This window comes from Polypterus senegalus, chromosome 3, assembly GCF_016835505.1.
Source record: "Polypterus senegalus isolate Bchr_013 chromosome 3, ASM1683550v1, whole genome shotgun sequence".
Lineage (NCBI taxonomy): Eukaryota > Metazoa > Chordata > Cladistia > Polypteriformes > Polypteridae > Polypterus > Polypterus senegalus.
In genome coordinates, this window is record NC_053156.1 from 112,703,481 (window position 1) to 112,719,239 (window position 15,759).

General features: G+C 37.6%; 1 protein-coding gene across 2 annotated transcripts in view; it reads left to right on the forward strand.

Annotated features, from left to right (window-relative positions):
• The window catches only part of rspo3 (R-spondin 3), a 46,978-nt gene that overhangs the window by 11,839 nt on the left and 19,380 nt on the right, over window positions 1–15,759 (forward strand). For both annotated transcript variants that reach the window (XM_039747819.1, XM_039747820.1), the window contains exons 3-4: window positions 4,747–4,893; window positions 9,909–10,100. In XM_039747819.1, coding sequence (XP_039603753.1) covers window positions 4,747–4,893; window positions 9,909–10,100 — 339 coding nt within the window. The remainder of the gene's footprint in view (window positions 1–4,746; window positions 4,894–9,908; window positions 10,101–15,759) is intronic.

The following is a 15,759-nucleotide window of genomic DNA, read 5'->3' on the forward strand; positions in this document are numbered from 1 at the left end:
GACACCAATCCATCACCGGGCAAACTCATCCACATAACCACACTCATTCCAGTGAGTGCAAATAACTAACATGTCTGTCTTCAAGATGTGTGAGGAAAGCTGGAATAGAACAGCAATAAGAGCCACACAAACACTGGGAGAACATGTAAACTCCATACAGGCAGTGACCTGGCTAGGATTGGAGCAGAACAACCCACTTTGCTACTGTGTAATATCTAAAATTTTTGTTTTTTTCAAATGAGAATCATTTTTTATTTTTCTGTCGGCAATTAGTACTAGATTGCTTCTTTAGCACTAAATTCTAAAACGCCATCATGTTTTTTTTTGTACTGTGTTGCATGGGTAGTTGTTATGTACTTCAGATGAGAATGAATGTGTATTGAAGGACGCATAATTATCTTGATTAATATTATAGCCAAGGCTTCTGGAATGGTTGTATTTTTGTGTCGAATGAAAGATGTGAGGGAGACATTGTAAAGTGGGGATAATGATAGGGTTAAACAATTTAGATCGCTAAATGCTGTGCTTCTCCCCCCTACACATTTTCCCATTTGTCTAAATGCTTTCATGAGGGAAGGCTGACTGCCGTGTGGTTTAAAGGAGCGGCAGTAGTGTTTCAGTAAACAGTGAAACAAACAAGCCAAAGAAAAAGTCATCGTGAATGGATGTAATTAGTCTAGACTAGGTCAGGAAACCATGACAAATCAAAAGAAGGTGACAAAAGTGTGAAAAGGTCTGACACTGCTCAAGTGCAGGGAAATTTGCTGTTATGATGGAAGCTCTAGCCTAAAGAAAAGTTCCAGGTCTAACAGTTTTAGAAATTTTGTGCAACTAAAAAAAAAAAAACAATGAATGAGATCTTGTATCAGACCGCTAAAGCTTTGTGATGATAAAATGAAAGAAACATGACAAGGGGATTGTTTAAGACTGTGTGTTGATATACAATTAGAAAAGAAAGCATTTTCCTCTTTATGCATAACCACTACTTAGCTGATTTCTTTTTAAACCATGACAAAATGATGAATAACTTCATTGGATCCTTACCAGCTTACCAGTGAAGGAGACCGATTCTACTCCTATACTTAAAGTGTATTTTATTTGCATATATTTGAATTTACCTGTTGCATTTGTGGTTGATAATTACGGTATTAGTATTGAGATGTTGAAAGGGCAATTATTTTTGCTTCTTCTTATTATTATTTTTAATAAGTATTATTATTATTATTATTATTATTATTATTATTATTATTATTATTATTATTATTAATAATAATCATACTTTACCAATCCTGCATAATACATCACCAACTTGTTGGAATCGCAGGCAATCCTAGAAGTATAAGACAAAAGGCAGAACTCAGTCATACATAAGGCACAAGTCCTCCATACTCAACATGCATCCACACACCAACACTCACATAAAAAAGGCCAATTTCATTGTAGGCAATAAGTTATGTATTATGATTTTGGTTAAAAATTTTACTACCGAGAGAAAAACTCATACCGACACAGCGGGAAAAAGCAAACTCCTCGTAAGCAATGTCTAGGCTAGGATCTGGATCCAGTATCCTGAGGCTATGAGGCAACAGTGCTAGTTACTGTGCCATCAGTTACTATTATCTGTAACCGATTCATCCATTTCAGGGTTGTCAATCATAGGTCACACTCACCACTCATTCTGGGCCAAATCAGAGTTACCATTTAACCCAACCTGCATGTCGATGAAATGTAGGAGGAACACAAGAAAACCTAAATCCATGCAAACATGGACACAACACACAGGGGAGGCAGTGTCCAGACAGCCAGGATTTGAATCTAGGAGTTATGATGCACCAGTGCCAACCACTGTACTACCTTCCCATGCCTGGGTTTAATTGATACATTTAATAATGCAGTAACTTCTTCAGTCATCTGGCTAGCCCACTGGGACTGGCAAAGCTCCCTAATTCTTTCAGTGTTTTGAAAATGATCTGCTGATTTTGATCTACCATACATCCATGTATAGGAAAAAAAAAAATACATCAAAAAGGGAATAATGCAAAAAAACATCAAGACACTATTGTGTACTGTTCTTGTAAACCTTTGTTAGCTTTCCCTTGTTCAGTTAATCACAAGTCTTTTAGGCCCTCAGATGTAACACCAATCCCTTTGGTTCCTGTTAAAGTCAGTTTTCAGGAGGTTTACAGAATTGCTTTTATGAAAACGAGAGAAGATGTAAAGTGTTTTATTTTCTGGTTTCAGTAATCCTTAGTATATAATGATACGCCTTTGACATCCTATCACTGTTGTTTTGTGATGATGCAAATGAAACAAGTTAATTATTAAAACATATTCAAGTTAAATATACTGCTGGAGACCTATTTCTTTTATATAAGTGAGTGTGAGGTGAGTTCCCAACATCACTCTGGTTATGACCTCCCTCAGATTAGCGCCACCTTCGCCTTGTGACCTCACATCTGCTCCAAGCACAGATTTGAGTAACACTGAAGGGTTTTAGGATCCATTGGTGATTGAGACATGTTTCACTATATTTTTTTCATAATTTCTTTATAAAGAATGATACATCTTTAAATATTATACCTGTTATATCCCAGAACCTAATGTACCAATGGTGTCATTTACAAATCCAAATATTGGCTTGTTGCTGGGCTATACACATCATCAGTAGACAGTAGGCACTTCCAAGTGTGTGCCAGCATGTAACACCAACTTGTGTGCATTCTGTACTAAAAATAATAGATCTTTAATAGGATTTTATGACTATTTTCTCGGTTATGTGGTTCCTCATTGAACCATTGCTTGACAAAGCACCATTTCATTCTGGGAACAGTTATTTGCATATTAAATTGGTTTTTTTTTTTGTGCTTTGAAAAACTACTTAATATATTTAGAAAAAAAATAATGGAAATCTTTAATGTATAGTAGGCTAAATAGTTTGACACAAACAGATTAAGAAAACCTTGGATTTAGACTGTGTTATTGTATGTAGCAAGAGTCCATTTAAAGTCATAATTTACAAGTATTTCTCAAATCTGTTAACATCTATTCATGTTTATTTACTGTAAGGGGCCTATTAGGGATCTAAATAAATAAAGATTCCTTTTGGGACCTTCATGTGGTCGGGTCTTTTGGGTGCCAAAAATGGTTCCCCTATGGCATCACTCTAAAGAACCACTATGGCACCTTTATTTTTAAGAGTGTAGTTAGCACCTGTTGAGGTTAATATACAGGAGGCCCAAAAATGTATACACACTTCAACAAAATAAAAACTTATATTAAAGTTGTGATATTACATTTATAGAGATATAAAGGGATGAATTTTAGTCACTTTTGAGTTCTACATTTACAACAGGTGGTAGAAGTCCAGCGGTGTTAAATTAGACAACAAGATGGCACACCACCACAATACCACTGAGACGTGAGAGCTTACCTTCATGAGAATGTACCAGGACAATGGACCATGGACAGGATGAAGAAGAGCAGATGAGTCTCCTCCATGCTCTACTGATTTAACACTACTGGACTTTTATCTGTGGAGGACCATAAAGGATGTTGTGTATCATAGAAAACCAGCTATTCTGGCCACACTTCGAGAATAAATTGATAAGGCATGTGCATCAATCTCACTGGCCAACGTTGTTCAAGCAGTAGTTTGCCGTTATTAGAAGTGTCTGCACGCTCAGGCTAACCATTCTGAGCACCTGTTGTAAATGTAGAAGTCAAAAGTGACTTAAATTAATCCCTTTTATACCTGTATACATTTAATATTACAACTTTAATACTGGGTTTTCTTTTGTTGAAATGTGTATACAGTACATTGTTTTGCCCCCCTCTGTAGACAAGCTAATGATAAGAAAGCTTATGGTCCATCCAAAGTTTCTTATGCTATTTTGAATAGTTTGCATTTCCAACCTTTTTTTTTTCTTGCCTATAAACCTCCATATTCTGTATGTATGCTATAAGAAGTAGCACCCCGCAGATAATAAAATAGCCATTAAAACTGATTTAAGATCACCCACACAATATTGGAACTCATTCACTCAGTCATTTGTCAGATTATAAATATTTGGTGCCAGGAGACAGAAAGACAAACCATAGTAGCAACACTCATATGGGTGAAGTTCAGCTCAAACAGAACATATGTCCATCCCAGGCAACACATCAAAATAATAAGAGCAAGCATGAGTCTGGCATCCATGAGGCTATTCACTATACCATCCTTCACACTTCAGGGTTGTGTTTTTACTTTAACATATTATGGTGGCTCCATGTCTTTGTTTACTGCAAGTCTGAATATTACAGATCCATTATAGAAACTAATTCTGTATTATCAAGATGGAGCGTTACAATGTGGAAGGAAAACTGGAATACCTGGAGAAAATTGCAGGCTGACTGAGGAAGACTCCTGACCTGTCTTAACTGGGATTTGAACCCAGCACTCCAGACTTGTTCTAATTACACCACCCAAATCTGAAATCCATTATGCAAAATTATTTCTATGTATATAAGATGGAGACAGTGTTATAAGAAAATGTACCTTCTATATTTTACAAGTTAGAGTTCATTAGTGCATTTGTTGCAGTTTCTTGGGAATGGGAAGCAATTCGGGATTCTGCTGTGATGACCACTTTCTCACATTTTCAAAGTTATTTTTGACCAAATGTATAATTATTTTCTATTTTTGCCACCATTCCGGTGTACTTTATAGAAACATTAACTGTACATATTTTTTGCTATATCTTTCAGAGTGTAAAGCTGACTGTGATGCCTGCTTCGAGAAAAATTTCTGCACCAAATGTAAAGCTGGGTTTTACTTACATATGGGAAGATGTCTTGAAATCTGCCCAGAGGAGTTTGAGCCTAATGATCAATTAATGGAATGCATCCCTGTGGGTGAGTTACAGTTCACTGTCTTGTATGTGTTCCTATGAAATGTCATTTTTGGGGCAGAATGCTTTACACGGCTGACTCACATTTCTTTGTTTTCCTTATTTAAACAAAAATATACTTTTTGGAGTGGAAACTTTTCTTAGGAAAAAGAATTTTGCAGCTGACCTTGGTATCTTTAGCTGCATATAAGTTCTTTTGTGATATATACTACATTTTCAAAAAACAGTTAAAGTGATGGCAGGGCTAAGGTTAAGATTAGTTAGAAAAAAACCTTCTTATATATAGTAGAAGGGTAATTATCAAAAGGTACAGTGCTTATGTTTATATTTCTACAAAAATGCATGACGTTGCCAGCTTTCATTTACATAATCTTAGGGAAAGTAATGACCAGCAATCGTGTAGTGTGATATCCCCCAGCAACTCAGTCATGTTGGTATGTAACAAGCCAGAATAAAATCAGACATGTCTTAAGTTGTAAGGGTGCATTCCTGTATGTGTGTGTGTGTGTGTGTGAGTTGACAACCAATGAGGGTTCAGCCAGATGAAGATGGCGCCAAGAGGAAGGAAGAAAAACGTGTGTTACAAACTGCGCAAAGAGTTGTCAGGCTTGTTTGTCTAATGTCTCGTGTTTATTGCACCATGGCAGAATATAAAAAAGGCAGAAACCATAGCTAAGTTCACAATACCTTGAAAACAGTACAGCTGCCAGTAGTGCCTAGCAATGCATCAGTTGTATGTCAAAATGTGTTAGGCTTGTGAAATTCTGGAAGTTTAAAACTGTGCTGAGAAGGCATGAGGTAGTCATGTAATCTGTTATCCGCTGCGCTTAATAATCTGATATCTTCTAGGTGATGAGATCCAGTAACAGCAGTTGTTAAATTTGACATGCTTAATTTAATGTGTTGTGGGTTTAAATCCTGGCTCGGGCACTGTTTATGGGTTCATTGAATATTCTGGTGCCATCTTCATGAGTATTCTTATTACCTCCAATATTCTAAGGTTAAGCAGATTAGGTAGACTGGCAGCACTAAATCTGGCCCATGTAGGAATGAGTGTTGGTGGAAGGTTCTGCTGCGGACTGGTGCCCCATACAGAGCTGGTCCCTACCTTGCATCTAATGGTGCCATAATAGGTCCCTGAATTGGAGTTAGCATGTTTGGAAAATGGATGATTAATGAACCACCTAAACCTACCAGTACATACCTAATGGCCCAATGGTATGGGTCTCGCATAAACTGGCAAGGTTTTATTCTGCCATTTATATAAAAAAAATAGTTGGTAAGGTTGAATTAAAACTTAATGAAAAGTTAAGCCAATTGCTTGCATTCAGTATCAAGTTGGTATATTATAAGTGTTAATAAGACATTTTGTAGGTCTTATGATCTGCTTTGGAGATTTGGCTAGTCTCTCGATATCATTAAAATGGATTGGATAAGGCCATGGGGATAGGATGGCCTTCACTCCCCCTGTGATCCTGAATTGACCCTGCTTTACTTACTGATTTTGAAGTTGATGAACGATGAGAAGTGATTCTTTTCTTCTTTTTTAGTTTTAAGATTATTGGTTTAAACTTTCAAGTGGTCTTTTCCAATGGTGTATCGGGAAAGGATGTTCATTTTCTTTGTGATCTTACCGAGTCAATGACTTAACCAATTTACAGAAGATAAAGTGCAAAAAGAAAAAGAATGGCTAGATTGAACATTAAACACAGAAAATTTTATTTTACTGCATACAGTATTAAAGAATCACACCGTACAGTATGTATTTATTTGTGTGACTGCAGTTGCCTGTATGCTGCACAAGTGACTTGAGCAGGCTCAGTGCTTTACAGTGGGAAGGTTCTCATTAAGGATTGCTGGATTCTAGATACTGTAGATAGATAGATAGATAGCGAGAATTATTTGTCCCCAGGAGAAAATTTGGCTTTTTAAGAGGGTCTTTAAATAAGTAAATACATAAATAAATAGAAAAATAAAAAAACATGTATACACACACACATGCACACACTTGGTTTGGACACACACCAGAATGACTTGGCAGTCACAGTTACAGTGAGGCATTTTATTTTATGATGAAAAGGTTTGTTATTGTTTTTTAAGTCAATATTAAACTATGACTAGTCAAAACATTCATGAGAATTAATAATAATCTACCAAGGAAAACTTGCAAAAGTAATAGGCTTTCAGCCAACAGTCAGTGTGACAGTTTTTGCTTTCTGTTTTTTATCAAAAACCTCTTATTTCTGTGGCAAGTTTGCATTGCATTTAATTTCATTTCTGCCTTGGAGTCAGTTTATTATTTATTTATTCCTCTATGCTTTCAAACCAAGTTACTATACTGTACATCATATTAAGGGTTACAGTACTGTTTTCTGCAGATGGTTCTTACAGAAAGCAATCTTTCACTTAATTATTATATTTTATTTTTCTAACCAACTTTCAATCAGATTCTCTATTAGTTTAATGACAGTTAGTGCCAAAGGAATGGGAGCAACAGTATCAATGGCTCCAAGGTAGAAACTCACAAAATCTGAGAGTCCAATTCATTGCCCAGATTTATGTATTCACCTATTCATTTTCCAAACCTGCTAAATCCAACAGAAGATAACACAGGGCTGGAGGCTACCATCAGTCCTTAATGGGGCGTCAGGTCCTTTTTAAGACACATTCACTTGGATCTGGGTGACCAGTAAACCTCCCCGTCTTTGTGATATTGCAATCAACTTACTTTTCAAACAATATCTGTAAAAAAATTTTTGGAAAGTGCAGACTTCACACAGACTTTGGAGGTATAAGGCAATAGTGCTTTCTTCTGTGCCACCATATCACTATAGCTTTAATATAATTGGATTATGAGAAATATTATAGGTGATACCATTACAAGTCATTTATAATTGTCAATAAAATCTATATACAATTTAAGGACAAGTTATGCATTTTTTTTAATATGGTATTTCTATCTTTCTATCTATCTATCTATCTATGAGACACAATGTATGCACAGTGCCAGAATGTTTTCAACTAGTGTCACTTAATTGTTGATCATCTATCCTGATTCAATATTAATAAACAGTGCAATAAATATTGAGAAATAAAGAAACAAATACATTTTAAACTTGTAGCATATTGAAAGTAACATGCATTTTGACCTACATGCATTTATGCTTGGATTTGTGTAGAGTAAATTTGTGTGTAATTTTACTGTAATCTTCAGATGAGCTTTAACATTTACATTTATTCACTTAGCAAATGTCCAAACTGACTTCCAAAAGAGGTCAACATTATTGAGCAAACATCAGTCTGGGGGACTGTTTGGGAACAAGTGTTACAGGGCAGATTACAAAATTGATCAGCACAGCTACAAAACAAGATACAGGCAAGTTACAGTTCCTAGGGTACAAAACCTAACAGCTAATATCAGTTAGACAGAAATTCAACAAACAAGAGAGTCTTCAGATGCTACTTAAATACAGTCAGGAGGTCAGAATTTCTAATGGAGGTGGGCAGCCGGTTCCACCAGTCAGGAGCTACACATGAAATGAGTCTGGAGTCTGATATGATGCCGTGCAAAGGTGGCTTCACCAGATGCCATTGATCAGTAGACCTATATATAGGTGGTGACCTGTTGACTGCTCAGTAGGCAAGCATCATTGCTTTGAACTTAATACATGCTTCTACAGGGAGCAAATGATCTGATTGCAGTGATCTGAAGAGAGGAGTGACATGTGCCTGCATCAGTTGGATGAACAAATGAGAGAAGACCTTTCAGTCCATCAAACTAATTTAATTAGCCACTAGCTATGGACTCCCCAAATCTCATCCAGATACTTTAAAAAAGTTTCTCAATGTTTCTTCTTCAAGTATAGGTGTTGGTTCAAACTATTTCTGTGAAGAAGTGTTTTTTACTTTAGTCTTAAATGCTGGGGTGTCCTCAAGTTTGTGATTCACTATTTCATCTAAAGAATTTGATTGAATTAACTTTACCAATGCCACTGATAAGAATTAGGTTTTCACTAGTACTCGATGTTCTTTCTGTGTCTGTGTTTGTATTTCTCCAAGTTCTCTTGTTTTTCTCCCACAGGTTATTCTGATTAGGCTGTTTAAAAGAGACTGTGAATGGATAGAACCCATCCTCTGTAAACTCCATGACTCGCAATCAGTTCAAGCTATTTCATTTGTTTTAGTTTAAAAGTGTATAAATGGGATTCAAAAAAGTAGAAAATAAGCAGTACTAAACCAGTCTACAGTAGTTTAAGCCTAGCCTAACACAGAAAGTCCACAAAGATGCAGTGCGCTTTTTTCTAACAGAAGGTTATTTTGTCTGCTGAGTAACTGAAGGACATAACAACGTAGAACATAACAATATGATACAGCTGGGCATGGTGGGATAAATCAGTGGGTCTGTACCAAATATTATGGCAGAGGAAAAAAACATTAAACCTAATAGGACAGCCAAATGAATGAATTTAATTCATTATTTTGAAACGGGCAGCACGGTGGTGCAGTGAGTAGCGCTGCTGCCTCCGTGGTCCCCGGGTCCTCCCTGCGTGGTGTCTGCGTGGGTTTCCTCCGGGTGCTCCGGTTTCCTCCCACAGTCCAAACACATGCAGGTTAGGTGCATTGGCGATTCTAAATTGTCCCTAGTGTGTGCTTGGTGTGTGTGTGTGTGTATGCCCTGCGGTGGGCTGCCGCCCTGCCCGGGGTTTGTTTCCTGCCCCCCGTGACCCTGTAGTTAGGAGATAGCGGGTTGGATAATGGATGGATTATTTTGAAACTTTCATCCTTTTAGCTTATGGTGCATGATTGATTTTACTTTGCTTATTTTTGCTGTGCCTAAAAGAATAATTTAATTTAATCATATTTTAAGTATGGAAAAGATTTCTCCCTCACCTTTCTTTTATCCTATGGGGCTCTTTGGTTTTAAATGTAGCAGATATCCTAATGTACTCTTTTAAAATTTATATTTTTCTGTCATCCCATTGTTTGTCTAAATTCTTCTTCTTTTTCTCTTGCTAACAGTGCACTGTATAGTGGGAGAATGGAGTCAGTGGACTCCGTGTTCAAAGAGAGGGAAGACTTGTGGCTTCAAAAGAGGGGAGGAATCGAGGAGTCGGGAGGTGGTCCGGCAGCCTTCAACACGTGGAGACACTTGCCCTGTTACCACTGAGAAAAGGACATGCGTTGTAAAGAGGAAAAAATGTCGCAAAGCAGGTAAAGGAGATATTTGGTTAACACTCGTATCTCAGAGCTACTCAGAATGAAGTTAGATCAAGGAAAGAGTTCAATGTCACAAGTTAATGTTAAAGAAGGTTTGAAAATGTTTTTTTAGCCTACTATACTACTATTTAGCCTACTATACATTAATACTGTACAAGTATTACTTTATTTGCTGATCTATTGGAAGACAATAAAATTAAACAAGTATTCATTCAGAAATTCAAAACCATTTATCGACCTGCTTAGGTCTTTTTAGGGTTACAGGGGCTGGTACAAGATAAGAGCAATGGATGGATGGATTCAGTTCTAAAAGTTACGATTTACCTGCACTATTTTCTTGATGGACTAAATTTGTTGAGGTTTATTTAAAGTATCAAGGTCACCTTTTCAAACAGTGAGGTGTGCTGGCTGTATTTGCAATCTTCACGAGTCCAAGTTGTTTTCCGGCTGTGGAGCCCTTCCTGTGAATTTGCCAGTATTCCCTGTACTTTATCCTAGAGTCCAGACCTGTCCCAGTAGGTTCATTTTTGACTCCATATTAGTGCACTTATTGGTGTGAATGAGCGTTGCTTTTTACTTGTTGGCTGCTCAAAATGTGCTTGTCTTGACCCTGAACAGAATGTGGAAGGTGGATTTAATACAGTATGTAGATTGATGAGTAGGTTTTGGTCACTTTCTGTCACTTTGTTGTGGCTAAAGGAGACTGGCATGAGAAATGGCATCTTGCCATAAACATTTCTGCTTCAATAGCCCCAAACTTTAGAGAGGCAATGGCCAAAATGAGTGAACTCAGAAAATGGCTGTTGAACCAACTGAGAGAGAGAAATTAAGGTTATGTTGTATTGCAACCAAGCAAAAATCTCAATGTTGTAATTTGAAAAGACAGCTTCTTTTCTTCGATGCTCAAATCAACCTATCAGGTATTTTTCACCCACTGTTTTGCAGCAGAGCAGTATTGTGGTAAAGTGCCTACTACTGCTTCCTAGATCCAATCTTGCGTCTTCTTACTGTATCCACGTATTTGCACGTCTGCTGCATTTTTTGATAGTTTTATTCCTGTCCTGCATATTTCTCACAAATGTCAAAGATATGCTCAGGAAGTGGATGTAAATTGGCATAAAACTGGTTTGCGTGCATTAATGTGCTCAGCAATAGATTACATTTCCATGGAGGTTCTGTTCCTGTCTTGCACACAGTGCTGTCAGGATAGAATCTGTCACCCTGAAATTAACAAGAAAAGGTTTAGGAAATCAATGAATCTTATTCAGTGGCCATTTAATAATTTTCTGTGATAGCACTAGAAATCACACCCAGGACCCTAGATGTTTGTGGAAAGGTTTCTAATTACTGTTCACACAGTTATGCTGTGTATCTGCATCATGCAATGGCAGCTCTCATATAATGAAAGCTAGAGTTTTTTAAACCACAGTGTTGTTGGAGGCAGGTGGAGCCTCATTTATAAAGTAACGTATGCACAAAGAGGCTCACAATGTGTGTAGGCAACTTCTTATGCAAACATCGGGATTTATTAAAGAATTCTTGGCGGAGGAATATTAATATATTTACAGCAACTCTGACCCATGTGTACTCAACATTTCAGAGAAACTGGGAAATGAAGACATCCTTAATCAAGCAAGGAAATGCAGGCAGACCAAATAAATTCACACATAATAATTCATATCAATGAGCTGTTTATTAGAATGTGCACTGACATAACATATTAAAGTTCAAATGTGATGAATATGATGTACAGACTATTTTTTTGTCTGTTTAGACTACCTGTTGATACTTCTCAGGGAAACCACCGACAGGATAGAAATATCTCCGCCAACCTTCATACTAGCTAGGAGCCATTAACCAAACTACAAGATGCTACATCCATTTTTTATATGATGTGGGTGCATATACAAATAACATGTATATAGCATATATACATTTAACGTAACATGTTGTTACATGGGGTGGCATGGTGGCGCAGTGGTAGCGCTGCTGCCTCGCAGTTAGGAGACCTGGGTTTGCTTCCTGGGTCCTTCCTGCATGGAGTTTGCATGTTCTCCCCATGTCTGCATGGGTTTCCTCCCACAGTCCAAAGACATGCAGGTTAGGTGCATTGGCAATCCTAAATTGTCCTTGGTGTGTGGGTGTGTGTGTGCATGTGCCCTGCGGTGGGCTGGCGCCCTGCCCGAGGATTTATTCCTGCCTTGTGCCCTTTGTTGGCTGGGATTGGCTCCAGCAGACCCAGTGTTAGGATATAGCGGGTTGGATACTTACTGTTGTTACATAACACAGAAAGACAATTTGCAGCATTGTCTGTTTTTCTTAACATAATTGGAGCACATTAATGCACTCATATTGCTATAATGTGAGAGAATGAAACTGCTTTCGTTAACCAAAAGTTGTTACAGTCTACTAACATACGAGTCATCTGTGATGACTGTCGAGACTGCTCTAGCATAAAGCTGCATAAAAAGGCATCTCCAATTGCAGATGCCATTTGCAATTGAAATCGGAGAGTGTAGATGTGTTTTTTCCTCCTCCCACTTCAACTCCAGAGATCAGATCTTTTTTGTTTTTATTTGAGGCATGGTGTGGCTGGAGCTCATGGCATTTACAGTTGCAGTAACATGGTGTCATTCAGTGTACAGTATTTGCACTTGTTGCTGATACCTGCACTTAGGTGTAAATAAAGGTTCCTCTTATTTAGAAACAAGAAATTCTATATCATGCTGTGGGATGCGTCATGTGGCTGCATTACCAGCCAATGAAGGTCTGCAAGCATTGTGATTGCATATGTATGAGGTTAATTAGCATGGTTCATCTATGGTTGTTTCAGGGTCGGGTTTGAGGCACATTCATGAATGCAAATTTACAAGATGATTGTCATTTCTAAAGGGTAAATTGTGTAGAAATGTGCGTACGCCAGGTTTTATAAATCTGATTTTTTTTTTTTTTGGTGTACGCATTTTCCTGTTTTTTATCATATGCGTGTTTTCATACTTCAGATCACGCAAAGTTTTATAAATGATGCCACTGGAACCCACAAATCTGAAACAAGCACATCTGGGACAATGACCAGTACTCTGATTTACTTTGCTCAATATCCCACCAATTTAAATAAATTTAATTTCTTGAAATGCAGTGCTTTCCAAACAAACCAAATCAAGGTAAAGGGTGCTGTAGTGTTTAAAGAAATCACCAAGAGGACACATCTGTATTATCCTTAAGTAAAGGTGTTGGAGGTAACATGATCTAGAAGATAAAGGGACACTCTTTGCAGAGGCCAGAGGACTGGAACTAGTTTGGCAACCTGTGTATGCAAAGGAGTGATGGATGAAAAACTTTGGGGTTTTCCAGTGGGTGAGCAGTCAGCCAAAAGTATTTAACAAGCAAATATTTTAGTTTTAATGTTTCATTTGTCTTGTTCTTGGTGCACCGGGTTGTGCTCTTTGACTTTTTACCATTTTACTGATATAGCTAAGCTGCAATTAATTTGTAAAGTGAAAAAAAATCCTCTGTTTGAACCCCCTTACCTAGATACAGTGTACAAGAAGCTAGAGTCCATCCCAGCAGCATTGGCCACAAAGCAGGAGCAAACCCTGATTGGGGCCGCTGTCTGTTTCACATGCACACTTGCCTCACATTTCCCATACTAACATCTCCCAGACAAATACAGAATTACTAATTAACCAAACAGGTATGTACGAGGTGGGAAAGATCACATAAAAACAGGGAGAACGTGCAACCTCCACACACAGCGACAGGAGCATGAACTTTTCTAAAATACTGCTGCCATCTTTTCTTATGAAGAATTCACTCCATATCTAGAGACTAAATTGGGGAATTTACTTCTAGGAGACTAGTTGTGAAGTAGAGCACTTTAAAGTTTGAATTGGGTTAAGGAAACAGTATGTGAGTCACTGCAAGAATAAAATTTGAGGGGTATGTTGATTGTTATCCTTGTTTCGGTATTTAGGTAGCATGATACTGAGAAGAATCTTACAGACAGTTCATTTATATAAACTTATGATAAAAAATAAATAAAAATGTTTTATAAACAACTCATGCACTATATTGACCGATGTCTTTATCCAAGGTGGTTTACAATGTTTGCAATAAAATTGGTTATGTTTTTCATGCTTTTCCAATTGGAACACCGGCAGATGAAGCTACCAAGTAGCTTGGTAGACAGTAAGACTTTAGGGACTTTCAAAATCTCGGCTTGATGTTTTTTAGAAGAATTAAGTTGATAGGACTGACAAGCTTTGTTGGGCTGAATGGCCTGTTCTCATCTAGATTGTTCTGTTGTTCTAGTGACTTGCTCATAGTCGGACAGTGGCAGTAGTGGTATTTGAACACAAAACCTTGGAGTTTGTAGTCTAAAACATTAACCACCACACCACACTGCCTACCAATATTACTTTCCTTTGATAAAAACTCTACAAATATTGTATACAGAAAAGTACTTGTTACAGTGTACCGATTATTTTACAAAATTTCTTGGGCAAAGCCAGGAAACACAACTAGTATATACAATATACATATTGTGTGTGTATACAAACTTTGAATGATTATACTGTAAATGAAGAGATTGTTTGGAGATATGAGGCCTCATTTAAGTTAAACAACTCAATTAATCACCACAGTTACAGCTACTGGGCAACTTAGAATCCGCATTTTACAAAGGGAAACCATGTGAACTTAGACAGGAGTTACAGTGTGGTGTGAATTGTCATCGTCCACACTTAATTGGACCATTCTTTTTTAACAACAGTGTAACTGGTGTCATTTATTTGAACTTGCTGCAGGAATCTGTTATGATCATTTGTAATTAAAAAAAAAAAAACTCAGCTGTAGCTTATAAATATTTTATTTATAATCAATCAAAGCATGTATACATTTTTGGGACACCCAGTATTTTTTAAAGGATGAGGGGTACCATTACTGACCGTGAAAGAATGCTACCATTACAGTAGGAGGTCATTCATGACCCAGTAGATCATAATATCAGCTGTTATAAAAGGTTTGAAGTTCACCAGACTGCTAGGAGGATATGTATTTTAACCTCACATACTGACAGACTGTGAAAGACACCTAGTCTGGCCCTCTCCAGCACACATTAGAAGCTAATGGTGCAAGAATTTCTGGTCATGTATATCAGAGATTGATGATGTCAACCGGCACCCCAGAAATGTGTACTGCTGGGTACCCTGAAAGGTGGTTGCGGCACAGTATGAAAGGGCCTTGCTTCCTTTGATCAGAGAACGTAGAGTTTGGAGGCAGCTGGTGACAAGGGCTTAGCTAGTCAGAGGGAGGAAGGAGAGCCACAGTAGTAGAAGGTGAGCAGAGTGAACCTATAACAGAGTAGCCAGGGCTTACTGCTTTTTAGTTAGGCCCTTGGGGCGGAGGTGTTTATTTTTTTCTGTCTTTTGTTGTACTTTGCTGCTCCCCCTAATACTCATGTCTTTGGGGACATGGCAGTAAAATCAGAGTACCCAGAGGAAAACCAACACAGACATGTGGAAAACAGACAATGATATGTGAAACAGCAACTTTAACTGAAGTGGCATTTTAATACCCTTAGGAGTGTTAACAACAAGGATAAATCACTATAAACATAAGTCACTATAAGGTTTGAAGCAATAAGTATGGTAAT